The sequence below is a fragment of the Panthera tigris genome, chromosome C2, assembly GCF_018350195.1.
Source record: "Panthera tigris isolate Pti1 chromosome C2, P.tigris_Pti1_mat1.1, whole genome shotgun sequence".
NCBI lineage: Eukaryota > Metazoa > Chordata > Mammalia > Carnivora > Felidae > Panthera > Panthera tigris.
Window position 1 is genome coordinate 39,309,048 of NC_056668.1, and position 22,148 is coordinate 39,331,195.

The 22,148-nt window shown below is 37.9% G+C and overlaps 1 protein-coding gene across 9 annotated transcripts in view; it reads right to left on the reverse strand.

Annotated features, from left to right (window-relative positions):
- VGLL3 (vestigial like family member 3) overlaps window positions 1-22,148 on the reverse strand; it is a 93,962-nt gene that overhangs the window by 23,044 nt on the left and 48,770 nt on the right. For 5 of the 9 annotated variants that reach the window (XM_042998641.1, XM_042998643.1, XM_042998639.1 and 2 more), the window contains 2 exons: window positions 17,988-18,273; window positions 8,919-9,449 (listed from right to left, as the gene is read on the reverse strand). In XM_042998641.1, the coding sequence (XP_042854575.1) occupies window positions 8,919-9,449; window positions 17,988-18,249 (793 nt within the window). In that variant the 5' untranslated portion in view covers window positions 18,250-18,273. Of the gene's footprint in view, window positions 1-1,522; window positions 1,639-8,918; window positions 9,450-17,987; window positions 18,274-22,148 lie in introns of all 9 variants that reach the window. The other 4 variants (XR_006222079.1, XR_006222080.1, XM_042998645.1 and 1 more) reach the window with 3 other exon arrangements.

The window sequence follows — 22,148 nt, forward strand, 5'->3', positions numbered from 1 at the left end:
ACAGCAGTGTTCTGGAATGCATTTCTCCCTCTGATTCACCATCCAGTTACTTTTCATGCAGATCTCACTCTCTGGCTAGGATCTCCTGGCATTTTGCATGCATCTCAAAGATGGTTTCCATTACCCTTCTGGTCACGAAATTGTCATTCTGGACATGTGCCCTATACAACTAACACCATTCAAGAGTGTGTAAATATTTTAACATACCTTTGATGGTTTTTTTTTTCTCTCAGTGGAAAATAGCATTATGACTTATGCCAAAGAAAAAAGTTTGCAGAAAGCGTTAAGCAGTTGGTTGTTAAGTACTAGAGTCTTTATTATTACCAAATCATAATAAACTTTTAAAAGTCCAGAGAAAAGTATTAATTCAAAAAACATCCCCACATATTTTTTTTAATCTGCAACTATTGCTTTGTGACATCTTAACTATCCTAACTGAGATAATGCCTTCAAGATAAGTATCCAGAAATCTATAAATCTTTATTGAATAGCACAATTGCCAATGACAAATCACATAATCCTATGGGCTGGCTTCTATATAATATTCCATTTAATATGTCTACCTGCTGAAATCATATGATTAGAAGTAAGGTTCTGTGCCTATTCTATTTTAAAACACCATTAAAGTTGGGGTGCCTGGGTGGCTCAGTTGGTTGAGCGTCTGACTTCAGCTCAGGTCATGATCTCGCGGTCTGTGAGTTCGAGCCCTGCGTTGGTCTCTGTGCTGACAGCTCAGAGTCTGGAGCCTGCTTTGGATTCTGTGTCTCCCTCTCTCTCTGCCCCTCCCCCACTCATGCTCTGTCTCTCTCCCTCTCTCTCTGTCAAAAATAAATAAAACGTTAAAAAAAATTTTAAAAATAAAACACCATTAAAGCAAATTTCCTAATTTCTTCATCACTTATAAAAATTACTAATAATATCAGGAAAGGCTGCAATGAATCATTAACCCCATAGCTTTCAGAATTTAGCATATATATGCTCCATGAGAAGACATGAAGAGAAAAAGAAGGAAATTGTTTTTAGTTGAGCACCACCATATATGTTACTTTGATGCCCCCTCTTCTCTAGAATAAAAATTACTTTAGTGATTTAATATTTTATATAAATCATACTATCCTGTCAATTATTACTGAAGCTTCCTGTTGATTTCTGCCCAAGCTTACCACATTTCTGTCTTATTGTAAAGCCTGGAATTGGAGCATTATGATATCAAGTAAATATCCAAATGCACAGAGTTGGTAACTACTGGTTTCCTATAGTCTTTTTTTTTAATTGTCTATTTTTAGATAAATAATTTCCAAAAGGGCAATGGATATAAAGCTCCATGATGTTAACCCTTTGATATCCCCAGTGAAATTCAAAATTTGGCAACATTTTACAAGGGGATGTTAAAACAGTTTAGCATGGTTATTTTGAGGACTTTCATGCAATCACAATCTTATTTGCCCAGGCTTCTCAGGGCCAGACCACTTACAAGAAAGCACAGGTCTTGAGATGGGATCTAGAGAGGTGGCAAACTTACAGGTTGAACGGCAAAGCAAGTGGTAACTTGATGTCCATCTCTCTTTCATGGAGATAAACTGCCTCTCCATTTGCTGCTCTAGTTCTCTAGCTACTTTTCATCTTGCCTTTTATTTCCTGTATTTGATAAAGATATGTAGGCTTCTACTAACGGATTTCAATGTAAAGCATCCACACAGTATTGAACAAGACTGACCATCATTGTCTTAACAACCAGTCATTTGACTAGTCTATTTCAAAGGGATCACTGTATAACAATCTTGAGCAGTAATAACTTAAATTGCTTTAAGATATAATTTTTGCCATTTGTGAATGAGGTCCTTTCACAAAATATTCAGATTAGAAGATTCAAATTAAACCTAATTTTTAAAAAAACTGTAGTACACAGAACTTATACAATGAAAAAAATAAAAGAATATGCTGATTCTTTTATAATATTATCAGACACCAAGTGTCCATGGAAAGAAAAAAAATAGATAAAAAGGACATTTGTATATTCCTAACTTTCCCATTGGTACCCATTGCTCCCTATCTGTTATCAGAATTTAAGTTCTCAAAGAATTTTTTCCAGAGTCCTTGACAAAGTCACTTTCCTTACAGGTTTATCAAAGCCATTATTATTAAAGTATTTTCAGAAATAATTCAGTTTCTCTAACATCTGAGAGAATACTAGAAATATAGCTTCTTGTGCTTATGGAAAATATCACAGCCTGTAACCAGAAACTTGTTTTTAGAATTAGTAGCCTTTGTAGTTTGTTTTTCTGTCTTGCAAGAGCCAATGTCCCATCCTATAATACATAATCTTGATTTCACTTGATATCTGAAGATATGCTCATTAGTGAGAGATAAACCAGACACTGTTAAATATCTGGCTATAATCATAGTTTGGGGCAGAATCGTATCATGATCTCCTCATCACATCTATTACTTGCACAAATGTATGGCTAATGCTTTACATGACACATTTTTTAAGAAGCCAGAAGACACATCAACACATATTAATTCCCTTTTAGAGCCAGATTTCCCAAATCTGTGTTACAACACAGAATTGTTGTTTTATTTTGTTAGGCTACTTAAATGTATTTTAGCAAAACGCTGTTTATGTATATTTTATATTGAGTTATTATGGCATTCCTCAAAGTAAAAAAATAAATTTGTAACAAAATTGTAGCTAAAATAACATGAGGGATCCTAAGAAAAAGAAATCTGTGGATCTGCAGATGAAAACAATCTCAAGCCATGAGCAGCTTGTGTTTATAGAGAAGAAGTCATACCACAAACATGACACTTGCTCCTTTTGGTAAATTTAAATCTAGTGGATGAAGTGGAACGTATAAATAAAGTCAACTTTGTATTTCAGTAAAAAGGCCTCATGAGCAAAACTTTACTTGAAAAATTAATTCAAATTGGCTGGAATGTCTTACATTGTATATTTTACATTAAGTCAATTATTGGCAATAACAGGAAATGCGAATGACACCACTTCAGTGAAATGAATTGTATAGCGCTGGCTACTGGAAGGTGAATACTAGAACAGAATTTACTTAATATCATCATAAAACAATCTGAGCATGGTTATATATCCATCTGAGCATAGAGATACATCCTTTTATTTATATGTACATACCAAATAACATGTTGTATCACAATAAGATAAAACCAAGAAATACAGAAGTATGTAAAATAAAAAGTGAAGTTCTCTCAACCCCATAATTTCACCCCTCGGTACATACCTAAGAGAACTGAGACTATCCGTTCACACAAAAACTGGTATGTGAGTGTTCGTAGCAGCATGAGTGATATTATTCAAAAAGTAGAAACAAACCAACGAGTGAAGAATAAACCAAATGTGCTATATCTATACAATGGAATAACATCTACTCCTAAAAAGGAAATGAACTTCTGATTTGTGCTACACAAATGAATCTAGAAAACACAGGTTAAGTGAAAGAAGGCAGACACAAAAGGCCACATACCACATGATTCCATTTATATGAAATGTCCAAACTAGAAAAATCCATGGAGGCAGAAAGTAGATTAGTGGTTGCCCGGGCATAAGGGGAAGAAAGAATATATGTTGGGGATATATTTTATATCCCTGAGATATACATATTTTTTGTTGAGGTGATGGAAATGTTCTGGATTTAGATAGTGGGGATGGCTTCACAACATCATGAACATACTAAAACCATTAAATTGTACTTTCAAATGGTAAAGTGTATGATATGTGAAATACAGCTCAATAATATGTTTTTTTTTTTAAGATTTTACTTTTTAAGTAGTCTCTACACTCAAATGGGGCTCCAACTCAACCCTGAGACCAAGAGTCACACGCTCCACTGGCTGAGCCAGCCAGGCACCCCGTCAATAATTTTTTTTAAAGCTACAAAATGTGAGTCTCTGATCACCTTCTCTTGTATAGCTAAAATGTATATAGTACCTATTATCAGAGCACATTTGTAAATGTTTTAGTTCATTAATTCATTTAATCCTCAAAACAGCCCAATGAAGCAACTTTTAAAGATAAGTTGAGGCACCAAGGAGGTTCAGTACTTTGCATAAAGTCCTGTAGCTAATTAAGTGATGGAGCTCTGCTTATAAAACCAGGCAGTCTGGCTTCAAAGCTCAGGCCACACACTAATTACCAGGACCAATGACCATTAAAAGTTGTGATATATACTTCCAGATAATTTTTATTTAGGGAATGGAGGTACACATATGCATATGTGTGGGTGCAGACAGATAAAAACTATACACATGGAACTATACTAGAGGTCAGCAAACTATAGCCCATGGGCCAAATCAGTCTCACTGTGTGTTACCTATGTAGCCCATGAGCTAAGAATGGAAAATGGGATTTATACGTTTACATTTTAGAGAAAGAAGGGAATTAAAAAAAAAGAAGAGTAGCATTTCATTATACATGAAAAGCATTTCATGACACACAAAATTCAAATTTCAGTGCCCATCAATGAAGTTTTATTGGGACACAGCCATCTTCCTTTATCTAAGTAAGTCTGTGGCTGCTTCTACACTATCAAGACAGAGTTGAGTAGTAACAGACATAGTATGACCCTGCAAAGCATTGAATATTTGTATCAGGCCTTCTATAGAAAAGTTTTGCAGACTCTTAGATTATACCATACATGATACTCTAATATTTGTCTCTAAACATTATGTCATTTTCAACATTCCAGATTTCCTTAATTTCTTTAAATGGCTGCAAAATAAAAATGCACCTGAAATTATCAAACCTTTCCCCTGATGAAAATGTCATATCCTTCACCAAATTGCTCTCAAAATAGTGGTATTAATTTATTTCCCTCCTAACAGAATGTGAAAATGACCTCCATTTTGGTGGCCTGGGTACCAGCATTTCAAGAAGTTTCATACCTGTCTCACCTAAATACAAGTTCTTCCCCCAACTTCTTAGTAGCCACCCAGCATTGATGATGAGTTCTGAGCTAAGCCACTCCTTTGGGCTACGTGGTCCAATCAACTTTAGAGGGACCCACTTTGCATTCTTTTCAATTGTCTTATCTTCTTAGCTTGGACCTATCACATGGAAACATATGTTCTTTTTAAGTGTTAGAAAAGTGGAAAGGTAGCTACCTCCTGTACTTGTCCCCCTGCACTGGATACTGTTGTGGGCCATCAGATCCCTCCCCATTCCATGTTGAGACTGGGGAATTGCCTTCAGTAGAACAAAGCCACCTTGCCTAAAGTCATGTCCCCTTTTCAGAGACAAACACATCCAGTAACTGGTCAATGTAGTTGTATAAAAGCCCATTCACTTCAACTTAAGGTAGTGCAATTAAAAAGTATCACCCCAACTCCAGAGCTCCTTACACAACCCACTAAGTCTCGCTGAATTTAATCACAGTGAGATTTCTCTTGCCCAACTCGCTCATTGCACAGAGATGCATTCCTGAGAACACTACCACACAAATTGTCTCCAATCAAATCTGCATCTTAGAGTCTGTTTCTCGGGGAAACTGACCTAAAACACTCCCCTATAACTCTTCCCAAAGGAAGACAGATGTGATATTTGATATGACTCCTGAGTTTAGGCGAATACAGTGAGTACACATAGCTCAGCCCCTCCCACCGTCTCATTTTCTGGGCCAACATCCATGCAGACAGGTGTGTGCCCTTTCTGCCACTGTCCTTTGCAGGGCAATCACCCAGCTTCATGCCACAGACTATGCTTTTCAAAGCAAATCCGAGCAGCTACCAGTCTCTTTTCAGAGTAATGAGGCTTAAAACTATGTGACAATGAAGAGGTAGGTCTAAGGGAATCTTCTCTGAAGTCTACTTTTCCTAGGATTCTACCTCCCAGAATCGAAACTTTGGTGAGGATACTAGAAGTCCAATTGTGGAAATAAACCTAATTGAGGATCTCCAATTTGTCAATAATTATATCAATGATGTGATCTTTATCGGCTTTATTCCTTTGCCTTTGTTTTCAAAACTATGGGACAGATATGAACCATGAACATTATCCTAAACCACACTGAAAAGAATAGCACTATGTACTTCCAATAGGTAAATCTTCATTTCTCATTAGTAACTATTAACAGTCTGACTTAACAGTCTGACTTAATAATCTAATTTACCTATATTTACAGAGATGCTACTGCAGCAACTCCTTAGATTTGGGGAAGGTTTTAGTTTAAATCTAGGTTGAACATTTTAGACTTAAAAAGCAGTTTTCAAATAGGAAAACTAAGCCTTGTTTCCTTGTTATTAATGAATCTGGGAACTACCAACTAAGATTTAGTTTAAGAATTAAAAGCAACAACACAAATAAAGTGCCTCTGACAAGACCTTATAAAGTAGGTATTCAATAAATGTTAATTCACAACCCAGTAAGTACTAAGAACTATTATATATTATACCCAAATGGGTCTGCTGTAGGTTTTTCAGAAAAAAATAAAAATACTCTCTCCTTCACTTCCAAAAGATAGCATGACTTTTCATCCTAAGGAGACTGTTTCAAGTCAAAATTCTGAACAATAAGTAGGTGAATAAAGCTCATACCAAAAATAAGCAAAAGTAGGTAACAGGTGACAGAGAATTAGAAACAGAGCAACAGGCAATCACGTCCATTTTCCCCTTTATGTTATGGAATGCACAGAGAGGATGGTATATAGCCTGAATGTTTGTGACCCTCCCAAAGTTCATATGTTACATCCTAACCCCCAAGTGATGGTATGAGGAGGCGGACATTTTTAGGGAAGTGATTTTGTCATGATGGCAGAGCCTTCTTTAATGGGATTAGTGTCCTTATAAATGAGATCTCAGAGAATTCCCTTGTCTCTTCTACCATGTGAGGACACACTGAGAAGATAGTGTCTATGAACCAGGATACAGGCCCTCACCAGACACTGAATGAGTTGACACCTTGATCTCAGACTTATCAGCCTTCAGAACTATGAGAAGTAAATGTTTGCTGTTTGAGCCACCCAGTATATGGTATTCTGTTACAGCAGCCCAGACTTACTAAGATTCTATGCCTTTGAAGAGCACTGTTAGCTTTGGCCACACAGTATCCCAGAAATGAGATAGAGAAGAGCCTCCACAGACTGGCTGACCGTGATGGCAGTTACCAGACTGGGACTCTAATCAGACCTGGCCCCATGCATCAAGTCACTTAAGAGCTGCCTTCATTCTGTTAGTATGTGGCAAAGAAAGAAAGTATGTGGTGATTAGCCCCACCATATTCTCTTCTCCTAGAGAGAGAGAATCAAGTCTCCTGATACTTTTTTAGAAAAGCCACTTGAGGGGTGCCTGGGTGGCTCAGGTGGTTGACTGTCTGACTCTTGGTTTCAGTTCAGGTCATGATCCCAGGGTTGTGGGATCAGACTGAGCTCTGCATAGGGCTCCATGCTCAGCGCAGGGCCTACTTAAGATTCTCTCTCTCTCTCTCTCTCTCTTTCTCTCTCTCTCTCTCCCCGTCTCCCTCTCTCCCTGTCTTTCTCAGGGTTCCTGGGTGGCTCAGTAGGTTAAGAATCCCACTTTGGCTCAGGTTATGATCTCACCACTGGTGATTTTGAGCCCTGCATCAGACTCTGTACTGACAGCCCAGCACGGAGCCTGGAGCCTGCTTCCGATTCTGTGTCTCCCTCTCTCTCTGTCCCTCCCCCGCTCATGCTCATCTGTCTCTTCAAAAGTAAATAAACATTAAAAAAATTAAACAAAAAAAGATTCTTTCTCACTCCCTCTGCCCCCTTCCCCACTTGCACACACTCTCTCTTTCTCTAAAATAAAAAAAGAAAAGAAAAGCAGCTTGAACCCAGGGACTTAATAAGAAGCTGAACTGGGTGTGTTTAAGCAATGACCAACACTCGAAAGCTCACCAGAGAGAACCACTTAACCAAGATAAGAATGTTCACTTATGTCAGGGTGAATGCAACTTGATGGTAAGCATTTATTACTCTGGGGACTTCTCTGCTGGGAATCAGCATTCAGGTGAAAGATCTTGCACACTAAGAATAGAAGAGAAACTAGAAAAACTAAGAAAAGAGTGAGTTCCTTTAAATGTCTGGACAGTCTAGGACAAGCACCTGGCACTGGAGGGTGACTTTGGGATGTAAACTCTGGGGATGCAATCAATGACTTGGTTTGTATTTTTAGCCTCTGATACCTGTGATTTTTGTGAACTCAGAACTATTAATACTATTAATATGAATCATCTGGTCTAAAAACTAAGACCAAACTTCACACACTTCCTTAAGAACTAGTGAATTCCAGAGAGGAGCTAAATGTTCCTTAGCAATTTTATTGAAATCTGTTGAATATAAACTTTATAGCAGTCTTTTAAGTCCCATGTTATTTAAAACAGAGAGAGAGAAAGAGAGGGAGGAGGAAGAGGAGAAGGCAAAGGAAGGAAGGGAAATCCATTCCTTTAAAATATGTTCCCTAACTCTTTTCAAAAGACCATGATTATATTCCATGGGTTATAATCCAGAAGGCAGTTTGTTCTACAAATCATAAGGCCTGACAAAAAGGACAGAAGGAAAAGTTACCAAAGCACACTCTCTCTGAATTCTATTAGGCATTCCACATGGTATGGAGCACAGAGACAGGGGAGACTTACAGAATGTGCTAAACTCTTTGTAAACATAGGGTATGAGAGATTCCAGTTCAAAGGAAGATCACTAGTTTAAGAAATGGGAGAAAAGTTCGGAGACCTCTCTCAGGCCAGTCATACCGGTTCCTGCAGGAGTGGAGAGATTACTGCAAAGTAGTTAGCTCCATAAACATATCGGCAAAGCTTAGCATTACACAGAAGAGAAAAATACTGCACAGCATTCACAAAACGTCCTCCATATTTTTATATTTGTTTCCTTGCTTTCCCTTCTTTTTTTTAGACAGGAAGAGATTCTCCAGCTCACCTGTTTCAAACCCCACACTTGGCACTAAGTCCATGGTTCCATGAAAGGCTCCGGCCCACGCTGAGGTAGCAGTGGTGACTGTAGTCGGGTCTGTCTTTGTGATGTCACACTGGGGAGCAGGAATCCTGGCTGCACGCACTGATGGCATCAGCAGGGGCCCATAGGATGGATCCAGGGCAGAGCCAGCAGAAGGGTGGTGGTGGTGGTGGTGGTGGTGGCGGTGGTGCATGTGGGCGTGGGGGTGGTGGTGCCGCATGTACACATCATGCATGTGGCTGTAGGATGGGCTCACCTGAGATGCCAAAGGATAGTGCCAGGACTCGGATGCGGGCGGGGGAGGGGCTGGGCCAGTCTGATGCAGGCCGTGTCCTGGCCAGGGGCTGGGGTCGGCCGCAGTAAAGGTGCCAGGGGGTGCAGTGACCTGGAAGTCAGGATGAACACCCCCCAAGCAGGGTGCAGGTGGGGGCTGGTAAGAGCTGGTCCAAAAGGAAGTCGGGAAACTATTCCGCTGGCTTGAGAGAGCTGAGCTGTCTGAGAAGACAGAAAAATTATTTACATAAGATTCAGTTCTAGGACAGACTTGCCTCTACTTGTCCAACATTTTACAGGCGGGCTAATTACCATGCACTCTTTTCTCCGCACACAGAGGTAAATTGATACCAGGTAAGCCTCTGAGCTCCCATACCAAGTCAGTGCACACGGTTCAAGGTGCTGAATGAGTGCCCCCCACCCGTTGTTTGCTTAGCTTATGCAGTCACAGCCTATGCTGAAGTTTGCAAGTATGAGATTCAAAAGCTTCATTTCCTACTGGGCAGATCGCTGCCACCAGGTCTGAGCAGAGGTCGCAGGTACATGTGTCGCAGGTAAAGAAAGCTTATGCCACAGGTGTGATTCAGGTGGTTGGAAATGATGATGTTTACCAAACTTCTTACAAATGCAAATATAATTTTCACTCGAACTGAACATTTTAAGGCTGAAAGTAATAAATGGAAGATCACACTTAATTATGCTCACCAACACTCATCTTCCTTCAAGAAGATAACAGTTGCTAATATTTAATGACAGTGACCAAAAGCCCAATCCTAGTCCAGGGGCTTTTCATGGATGATCTTATTGGAGCCTCACTCCAACCCTATGAGTTACTGTTATTATCCCCATTTTAGAGATATGGAAATTGAGGCAGGGAAGAAGCCTAAGACTTCACAGCTAGCAAGCAGGAGACTGGGCTTTGAAGACAGGTAGCCTGCCCCAGTGGCTGGCACTGTTCATAACTGTGCCACAAGAGGGCACAATTGCAACCATAACATGAACATCTAGAATTTGGTCATCGTTCTGTGGAAATCATGATTGGAGGAGATTCAAGCAGGGACAATAGATTTGAGGAAGGGTTTGGGGGGGGGGATATAAAAAAATAGCACTTAGAGATAAATAAAGAGGGAAAACCCTCCCCAACTGTTGCCTTCAGTTAAATTTCTCCAATCAATCATCCTAACTTATTTATAGATGACCTACTATGTACCAAATAGAGAGAGGTCAGGGATGAGCAAAGAGACATCATTCTTAATCACAATCGAGCAGGGGACATATAAATAAATAAACACATGCAATGTGTGACCTGGTAGGGCTCTCATAAGGGGAAGCACAGAGAGAGGGCACAGAAGCAGCCTAAGAAAAGATCAATTGGAAAGGTGGGGAGGGCTAGCTTTGTGAAAAGGTAGGGAAGAGTGGTTTAGGCAAAAAAGTACATGAAAAAAAGGCCAAAAATTGCACAGACCGGAACACACACACACACACACACACACACACACACACACACACACAAAGTAGCATATGGGGAACAAGAATTCTGTGGGTAGAAGGTGGCAAAAAAATTAGACTAAAAAGTCAGACTGGGTCCAAGAAAGACCCAGATGGGTATGGCCTTGCAAGCTACGTAATGAATGTGGGTGCTGTCCTGAGAAGGTGCCAGTGAGCTTTGGAGGGTTTTAATCTAGGGAATGATACAGTCAGATCTGTGACTGCAAACATCCATACCTCCAGCCATAGCCTGCTCTGTACTGTGTGGTGTAAAAGAGCAAGCACCAGACAGGGAGTCTAGAGAGCTCAGCCAGAGAGCTAGCACCTAGCAATTACCTTATCTGATTTTATGACCTCACATGGATCTGTTGATCTCTCTGTGGCTCACTTTCTTCCATATGAGGTATTTGAATGAAAATGCCAAATATCTTCTGGCTCTATACTTCTATCATTCTGTGAAGTGGCCTACGATGTCTATCTATAGATGAAGATAAGGTTGCCTAGCACATTAGTCATGCATGTGTAATACTATTTCCATACAGGGTTCTAGAGAAAGGAGCCTGGCTAGATCTTTTCATTGAATGAAGAATATCCTGAGAAGTACTCTGAAATAAAAGTATTCACAACTCTGACATAGCCATGTTCTCACTTCATAAATGTCCAGGACATAATTTCCTTACCTCAGAGGAAAGCTTCTGTAACTTGAACCAACCATAGTATATGTAACTTGACGAACATAATTAGGGTATCAACATGGTGTTCAAATGTTTCCTTTCCCTAACTCCCCTAAGGACGGTGCCACTAGCATTGCAAACGTTGCTTCTCTGTCCATCAGCCCTACAGGAGGGCTATCATCATTCACCCCATCCATTCTATGGACAGACAGCTATTTGGTATCTCGCATTAAAGTCTGTCCCTACAGAATCTCCAAGGATCTCAAAGCCCTTGGGGAAATAAAACAAATAATCATATTCTCCTAACGGGAAAGGATAGAAGCACACATTGTTCTTCGAGTCTTCAAACAGTCCAGGCGAACTTTTAATTGAATGACTTTATTTTGTCACTATCACATCTATCAGAAAATAGCACTTAAAGTCAAACCTGCTGGCATCGGGGCAAATATATTTTATTTCAGAACTGTCTTCCTTTGACATATGAAGAGTGGGTGCTAATGACCAACAAAGAAAGTTGTGTAAGCTGTGAGAAGAAAATTCAATTTGCCTTAAATGATGGCCATTTGTAGAATATTCTGTCAACACCCACAGTGCTAGCTGTCAATGTTTAAAATTAAAACCCATACAGAAAGTGTATAGAGGCTTCTTATATTATACAGTGCAGCTTTGCCACCTCAGGGTGCAACTTTTCTGCCACTTCACTGTCATAGACTCAATCTTTGGTAGCAAACCCTTCATTCTGCTCATAACTTTCATCTCCTGGTGGGGCCACAAACCCATTATGAAAATTGCTAAATCCAACCCAGAGGTGTGTGTCAGAGAAACTGAGTTCACTAATGAAAATCCCCCGTTAAAATATCAAAACTATGTCATTTTCCTGGATGCTTTTCTTTTATTTCATTTGTATACATTTGGACCCAATTTTATAGATGTTTAAGCATTTTGCATATGCATGCACAAATGTGGACAATGAACAAATTCCTTACCCAAAATACTACCCTATTTATGAATTATTGTATTATAATTAGTGAGCACATTATCAATGAAAGTGGAAACTTATTTTTAAAAACGTGCTCTAAACGTGCTGAACAAAGCTTTAAAATACCTCAGGGAAAAATAAAATTAGAAGCAACTTAATATTTTCCTAGTCCTGCTATGTCTCCTGAGATTAATATAAAGTTTGCAGAGATCTATGCAGCCTTTTTAAAAGACAATGTTGCATTTTACAAGTAAATGAAACAATATTGAAGAGAAAATGTGTTTATGGACAAGTCTACACTTCAAAACCACTATTTGGTATCTTGTTAAAAAATAATCTTAATACAAAGAAACAGATGATATGCTTTGTTTCATGCCTGGGAATCAATGTGCTTATTTCATATGTATGTAAATTTTTTTCATTACATGACTCTTTGCCTAAGAGTACTTAATCACAGCCACATTTGTTTGATGAAAAAACATATGAAAAACTTGTGCACAAACTATTCCCATGCCATATTACTTTTCAGGTTAGTAGAGGCAATTCACAATTGTCAAATGTTAACACTCCATGGTGATGTTGGGCTTAATGTTACTCAGTATTTGGATGATGTTAACACTGACATTCTGGCACATAAAAAAATCTGAATATACTTTGGTTCAATTTGCATTTGGAATTTAAAAATATCACACACACACACACACACACACACACCTTATTTCTAAATGATAAAAATGACAAAATTGATATGCTGTCTGATACAACCCACCCAAGGCATACCCAGTAATCTCACTGTGTGAATTATACAGAAATATATCTTAAGGACACAGAAGAGTTAGCATGGAACATGAAGTTGTTCTTTCAATTTCATAATAGCCGGGATATCTTTTGTATTAACTGTAAATATTTCTGAAAAAAAAAAAAAAATCTAAGGGCAAACAACTTAAGCCAGAGAAAGTTCAACATTTAATTTCAACCTTTAACATTTCACTACTTAATTAAAAAAAAAATAAAAACTATATTAAAAGGAAAATGGGACAGTAAAATGTTGTAAAACCTCTATCTTAAGTCATCTTAAAAGACTCCAGAAAACACATCTTAGAGTAGTGATTCAAAACATTAATGTTAAAAGGTAACATTTACCTTTTTATTAACTTCAGTGAAAAAAAAAATGCCACTCAATTCTTAATCCAAAGTGTCCTTGCTGTAATTTAATTCCCATCCTCTTATTCTGCTTCCCATGAAAACAAAGTGTTGGGTCAGAGGTGAAAGGCTACATTTTCCAATGTGTTCTGTCACTCAGGAATTAGTCATTTCCATCATGTCCAAAGATTGTCCTCTACTTTGCTCTAGAGTCACTCAAAATGGACATTGTGACTCTACAATGAATTTCAAGGAGGCAGGATGATGAAGTCAGCCAGCCCACACTTTCCTTCCACGTGTTTGTCCTAAACTTGCCATCAGCAATACCCTCCAGTGCCTCCTGGAGGTGGAGCCCAGCTGTCTTTTCTAGTCTCACCCAGCTTAAGAGACCCACCCTCTTTCCCATACTCCTCTTTTGTTATTTTAGGCTAGTAACCATTCTGAGAGGTCTTTCCTATGAGAATGAGTTGCTCTAAGCAGACACTATGTAAATCAATTAGCAATAAATATTTACTTTGCAACAACAACAACAACAACAACAACAACAACAAAATATCAAGTTCTCACCATTCAGCAGGGTTTTTAAGTTAATGACATATTTTGCTAAGCGTCAACTACTACTCGGCTTTCCTACATAGACACAGACACACACACACACACACACACACACACACACACACACTTTCTGTAATAACACTTGGGCACTGAGATCAATGCACAGACATATTTGAAGCCAGTGTTTCTATTTAGATGGGGATAACAGGGCCATTAGATTCATTAGGTTTTCTCAACTGAGAAGCCCTATTAGTAAGAATGTATACTGGGATAAGAGGTCATCGATGTGATGTTGTGTCAAATAGAGTACAAATATTTCCTATCAATTGTTTGCCTAAAAGCTGCAAAACACCTAAAGAGGACTTTCCTAACTCCATCAAGACACACACTCAAAGTATGACCATTATTCCATTATTAGCTGACACTCTATCCTTGTCTAAAGATTTACTGTGGAAATATATTCTGCAACCAAACATAACTCAGTTTTAAATTCCTTCGTAGCACTATACCACTTGTGTAGCACTGTAAAAACTTCATGCCATAAATTAGACCCGTTAATTTAGCACAGCTGGCTAGTGCTCCTGCATAAACTATCACTGCTATGGCCATCAACATTGTCAATAGTGTTGAGTAGCTACTTTGTCCACGACACTGTGTTTTTGCCAGAAATTCAAAGAATATTTCTGGGTAAAAACCCAAGGTTGGTTTTCTATATGCCAAATGAGTGGAAACCTACTTAAGGAAGAGAGAAAAGGCATCATTGTTTAGCACCTTGCATAAAGCCATGTGCCACAAATCATTCATATGCATTATCATAGAATCCTTACAATAACCCAAGGAAACATATATCAATAAACACACACTGTGATTTAAATTGAGCTCAGAGCAATGTTAACTCATTAATCCAAGATCATGTTGCCATCAGACATTGTAAGGCCCACACTGGAACCCCAAAACAAGGAGAATCCAATGACCGCATTATCCAAACCTGTGTTACTTTGGCAATTAACACAAAATTACCGGTAACTCTCTTCACTAAACATGGGAATCTCAATTTATTACACCTCTCTTAAAGATATTATTTTCTAAATCTTTATTTATATTTTTGTGGATCTCCTTTAAATCACATCCAAGTTATTTCCGTTTATTAAAAATCGACTAATTCACAACTAAACAACTATGGAAAAGTTGTACCACAAATGGAAAGTAAAAAATACACTTGAAATCACAGAAGCTTGCAGAGACAAGATTTTAGCAATCATTTCATTCATCCCCCTTATTTTACACACAAGGAAACTATAACCAAAAATTTCATACTCAATGCTAATAAATTCTACATTGACAACTTTTTTATTTTCTAATCTGGGATAAATGGCATGAACTTGATTCATCTAATTCAGTCATAATCATTCAATTCATATTTATTCTTTATTTTCCAGGTAGAAATGCATTACATTGAGGGAAAATGAGGCGAGAAAACTAGATACGATATACCTAGTCTTAGTGGGAGAGGAAGAGATGGAAATTAAAGTATCGGCCGCATTTGCCTGCACTACCCTGATACACTAAACTGACACACAAAGCCCTAAAAATTCTAGTCTCTGCCTGTCACTCTGCTTCTCATTCCACTCATGGCAGCACTACTGCTTCTCATCGGACACTCTAAGCTCAGTCCTTCCATAGGGCTTTTGTACCGGCTGTTCCCGCTGCCTCAAATAACTTCCCCATAGATATTCACACGATGAAGACCACTCTTATTCCCTTCAGGTCTGTACTCACATGTAACGGTCTCAGAGACAGCATCTATTGTCACCCTAAGTAAATCCACACCTAGCATTTCATTCTATACTTCGTACCTTTCTCTTTCGCTAAAAAGCTCCATGAACACAGAGGCTTAGGCTCTCCTGTTCACCGATATATTTCCACTACACAGCAGTACCTTTAACATTTGCTGTGTATGTCAAGGAATGAAACAGGAGGCAGGTTTGAAGACCAAATATAAAATAATCCCAAGAAAATTGTAATAATAGTTGCTGAAACATTACCATTCTCTATCCTTTCTATATGGAAATTTGAAATCAGTCCAAAGATTTCTATTTAGTCACATGGATAATGGGAAAACACTGGATTATTATAGAGTTTTTGCATATATACTATACCTCACTTAAAACTATCCTGATTATAATTCTTACTAATCACTCACATCTAACTATAATTTGGGACTCTTGTTTCTATATTCCAGATTAAATGATTCCTAGGCTGTGTATACCACTACGTTTAAAAAAAAAAAAAGAAAAAAAAGAAAAAAAAGTAGGCATTGTATTTAATACTCTCCAATGACAGATTATCCTGACATGATTTATTATTGAGATACAGACTATTTATGAAAGTCAGCCAATTTACTGAAGTTTTCCTGTTTTTACCTTCCACACATATTAAAAGTATTTACCACATGCTACCAAACAGGATATTGGTTGATTCCACAAATATCTTAGGCCTCCAAGAAGGACTCAGTTCTCAATTTTGTGGGAAATCTGTAACATTTACTAATCAAATAAAGCAATTATGCTTCCCGAATCATTTGTATCGAGGTCTACCATTTCTTGAATGTGCATTCCACCTTCCTCTCTACAGTCACTACGATCTTAGTGTTGTCATATGTACTAAAAGGAAGAAAGGAGGAAGGAAGGAAGGCAAGCCGGCAAATAGGTCAGGCCTGGCAATTTCATCCAGCCACGACCTCCCCTACAGTGGAGCAGAACCATTCCTCTGATGCTGACAGGAAATGACCATGTAGCACCTGCCCTCTTCCCTGCCCTCTACCACAGGTGGCCAGCCTTTCCTCACCATAGGATCACTTGGGGCACTTGTTAAGATGTGATTCCCAGAGTCTCCCTCTGAAGACTCTGATTTAATAGGTCTGAGTTAGGGGCCTACAATCTTTGTTTTTAACAGCACTAGATTAAGGGTTTTCAAACTTGAGCCTGTATTAGAATCACCAGGAGGGCTGGCTAAAACACAGTTTGTTCTGATTCAGTAGGTCTGAGATTCTCGGGTGTGGCCTGAGAATCCTGCATTTCTAACAAGCTTCCATGTGATGCTCATGTTCCTGGTACAGGAAACCACACTTTGAGAATGATTTTACTAGAGGCTTCTTATAACCAGGTGAGTTCAAAAGAAACATCCATAACGCATTTCTCTACAACTAGCATTAAAATGATGCGTAATTTTCCCCTAATCTTGTCATTGGCCCAATTAGATGCCATCCAATGATCTTCTGTGAGCCAGTAATCAGTTCAAACACACCTCTGTGACCTCTACAGAGAAGGAAATAGAGAAGAGGATGCCCCATGTACTGCTTTACCTTACCAAGGCAAGAACAACAGCCTAAACCATGTAGACACAGTCAATAATGTCTGGACTGTAAACTGAAAGAGTTCATACCACAACAAAGCAGGACAGAGAAAACTATCAAGAAAACACTGAAGGCTTTTAAAGTTTGTACTCCTGGGTCAGACTCAGATTTCTGCTATGTCACCACGTAGCACCTAGTGGAATGAGCAAGAGCTAATTTCTAAAAGCTGATCCAGGCACGCCTATCATTTAGAGATCCAAATTGGGCCACTGGGGCTTAAGGAATGGTGCTTCACAGCTCCGTCCTGCCACTATAAACTCAGGCTGGTTGCATCACTACTTTCCATGAGGAATTTAAGGGGTGTGACTGCATCCTTTCCGACCCTGCATTCCACATGTGACAAAACTGATCCAGCTGTTTGTCTGAAAGAAATTCCTTGCTGTCCTTAAAAATTAAAAACCAAGTGGATATCCGTCCTCCAGGGGCAAGTCTCCAGCTGGAACCTGGCACAGGCAGTTGCGAAACAGAGACAGTGCCCTGGAGAGCATCTGCTTTTGAATTCTTACCTCGCCATAGTGGGGTTAGCCCCATCTTGCTTTTTGAAATGGCAGATTCTGGATGGAGGGTGCTGGCTTGGCCCAAAGCTCTTGAGAAGTGTTCATCCACTACTGACCCAATGTCTCCCTGGAAATAAGTGAAAAGGACACAGCGAGAGTTAAGGTACTCCATCTCGGCAGGCTGGTCTTTCTCCTCCTCCTCCTCCTCCTCCTCCTCATCCTCCTCCTCCTCTTGTTTGCTGGGAAGGGTGACTTCCAGAGAGTCCTGCATCTTGCTGTATACCGCTAACTTCTTCTGGGATGGAATAAACAAAACACGGTATCAAAGACAGTTTGTAAAAAAGCATTAACTACTTAACTTTTCACTTAAAAAAATCTAAATATTAACACATGTTTGCAAACTGATTCTTCGTCTGTTTTCCTCCATTCTTTCCCCTCCCCAAACCAGTCTTCTCCTTCCCACCCTGAAAGAAAGGTTACTTATTATCAGACAGTACATTTTCACAGTGTAAAAGACAGGTTTGTTTTTTTTTGGTTTTGTTTTATGTTTTTGTTTTTTGGTTTTGTTTTTGTTTTTTGGTAATCTAAATATATCAAAAGGAGAATGACTTTTAAAGAGTGACAGATTCCTTCCAGTTTCTGATCCATTTTTTTTTTTTTATTTTAAAGTTTTAAATGTACATCAACATTATAGTTTGGGACAGAGAGGAATGGGGGCTAAGAGGGGGTGCCTGTGGGAGGAGTGGAGAAGAAAAGAACTTTCCATAAATGAAATAAACTAAAATAAAAACAGGAATGTAGCATCCTATGAAAGGATTTGGCAGATGTGCCAAACTCATTTCTCAAAAATCAAACTAAAATGACAACATAAGTCTGTGTGAAGATCCATTTTTCATGGAACATATTTTGCAGATGTCCCACTTGCCACCATTATCATGGAGGGGGGAAAAAAAGATAATATTATGGCTTACTGAAAATAATACAATATGCTACCAATGACTGGGGTGGCTTTCAAATAAAAATGAGAAATTTTTGATGATTTTAAAATATTTTTAAAACATATGATCAGAGCTATAATAATAGTTAATACATATTATGCCAGGCACTCTTATATAACTTTGAATTTATTACATCACTTAATTTTTATAATTCTGTATCATGGTTACTACCACTATCCATATTTTAAAGATGAAGGAACAAAGGCACAGAGAATTGAGGTAACTTGCTAAAGGTCACAAAGCATGAGAATGGTAGAGCCTGAATGCACAATAAAAACATGCAGGTATATTTATGCGTGTTGTAGAAAGGCAGGGGAGGCGTATTTGGTGTGGGGGGGAAAAATCACCAACATGATATGTTATTGTTTTCCGGTTAGTAAGTTTTGTATTTGTTAGTCCTGCTTTTCAATATTTCCAAATGTTTTCCACTGAGCACATATAATTTTTATAAGCAGCAACTTCATTGTGAATCATATATAAGAAAACACTGCTAAAGATTATAAAATTTATTACCCTAATCATTGTATACCTCTAAAATCTGATTCTTTGTTATACCATTTTTATTTCAGAAAAAAAATATATGCTGGACAATAAATGTGAGTAGAAAAAAAAATCATTCTAGAATACTCAGTAAGCACACAGTTTTGCAAATGTTATCAAAACACATAACCTAGACTCATGTTTCTAATGTAATTACTAGCTTCAAAAACCTATAGCCCCAAATTATAAATGCATCATTCAATAAATTGAACCCTTTCCCCGAGCAATGAATATGCTGTTCTTGTGTGAGTGGGCCCTGAAATGTATATTATGAGCTGTTGGTTATTATTTAGGAGCTGTTATTTATAAATATATGTATTACTTTTTATTTAAAATCTGTGTCAATCGGGTTATCGCTGGTTGATGAATAAATAATTCATTCCTGTGAGTGAATATGCCTTGCTGATGAATAGGCGATTGTAATGACTGTGTGGTGATATTTCTTCCAATCTGTTTTGCACAGGTTTGAACACGTTTATACTTAACTTCAATAGTAAAAACACCACAGTAACAAAGGTTATGTATAAAATAAGGGGATTGAACTAAATGGCCTTGAAAGTTACTCCTGACTTTAAATTCCATTATAAAATAAACAAATATTACAATTTATTAGTCAAATCACAGTGCTATGTCTCTGTGTGCATGTGTATTTATCTGAAGTTATACCATTAAAGCATACACATACCCTCTCTGCTGAGTACTCCGGCATATTAAGAAGCACTGTTTTTATAAAGGAAAGGAGTTTAAAACTCATCTAGAGAGTGACTTCACTGTCCACTGGTGTCCATTACTATCTATGTAACTGGTTTTTTATTCCTGCCAATGTCCAGTTCAGCATCAGTGTGTGAGAGTAAGATTTTTCATCTAATTGTTTCATTTGTTTAAATTTACATTTATTCTTTAAGTGAAAGAGCCCTGGGCTGGGCTAATGATCCAAAGAAAGGCAGTGTTTTATTCTATCCCAAGGAGCAAATATTTCTTAGAAGAAATAAAATTAATTAGAGCATTATATATATGTAAAAGATTGTCAACTGCAAATCCTGATAGAAAGGTAGAATATGATTATAATCAATAATAGCAATAATAAAATGTCTTAATTTATTAACTGATGGCAGTGGAACTTAATCTATAGATATTTAGTTTATTTAAGACTACCCAATTTTCTAAATGTTACATAATTTCATGTTATTCTTTTTTGACCAATTGTTGAATGGTTGTATACAAATGAATTAACTTGAAATTTACATATGAAAAATTTAATATGGAATGGGGAAAATGTGAACAAAATCTGCCACTGGATCAAAATACCCTTCATTAGCTTATTTTCTAAAAATCATTTCTCTGTTTATGGATGCATATATCCCCTATCATTAATATTTCATACACGTGTAACATATGTCTGTATTTACATGTGCATTTATATAAATACATACTTATATATTATTCCTCTTAATAGGCAAACACCTGTGATTTTATAAAAATATATGTAGAGACTCTACTTAAATACAATTTTTTGGAATGAATTTAAAATATACTTTTTGTTTTTCTCTCCCAGCTCTTTAAGACAGGTTTTCTATGAAGTAGAAATAAATTTAAGTAAATAAATTAAAAAAAAAAAACATCAAAAACATAAAATGGAAAGGGGGCCTATGATCCAGTTCCCAATAGGCAGGACATAAATCACATCTATCATTCTCGCTTTTCAGATAAAGTTGAGTCAACTTTCACAAATATAGTGAACCAACTTAAATATTTACATTTACCACACAAACACTCTCTCTCTCTCTCTCTCTCTCTCTCTCTCTCTCTTTTAGCTTCACCATCAACACCACTAAATATTAAAGTAAGAATTCTAAAGTATCCAAATGACCTGAAAACTTCCTAAAATGCTAACACTGAATTTGCATACTTTTTAAATATTTATTGAGGAATGGTATAAACAGGAAAGGCTACATATCACAAATGTATAGTTCATAAACTTCATAAACTGAGCATACCAATGAAACTAACAAGAGATCAAGGACTAGAACATCATCAGGACCCAGGAGGCACTTACTTCCTTCAAGCCACTATCTCCTCAACAGCAACCACTATCCAGACTCCATCAATGTAGATTAGCCATAACTGTCTTTTGTACTTTATATAAATGAAATCATACAGCACGTACCCTTTGGTGTCTGGCCTCTTTCACCCCACATCATGTTCATGAGATTCATGCATATCGTTGCATGCAGTTTTAGACGTTCAGCCCTAGCAGATAGGGCTGATTTTAACCAATTTACACATCCAATGCCAGTTTATGAGAGTTCCTGTTGTTCCATATCCCTGTCAACACTTGGTACTGTATATCTTTTTTTTTTCTTCCAGTTTTGCTCTCCTGATAGATATCCCAATTTTCTTAAACTTTTCATTGAGGTGAAATTCACATATAAATTAACCTCTTAAATTTTTTTTTTAATGTTTATTTTTGAGAGACAGAGACAGAGCACGAGCCGGGGAGAGGCAGAGAGAGAGAGGGAGGCACAGAATCTGAAGCAGGCTCCAGGCTCTCAGCTATCAGCACAGAGCCCGATGCAAGGCTTGAACTCAAAAACTGTGAGATCATGACCTGAGCTGAAGTCGGATGCTTAAC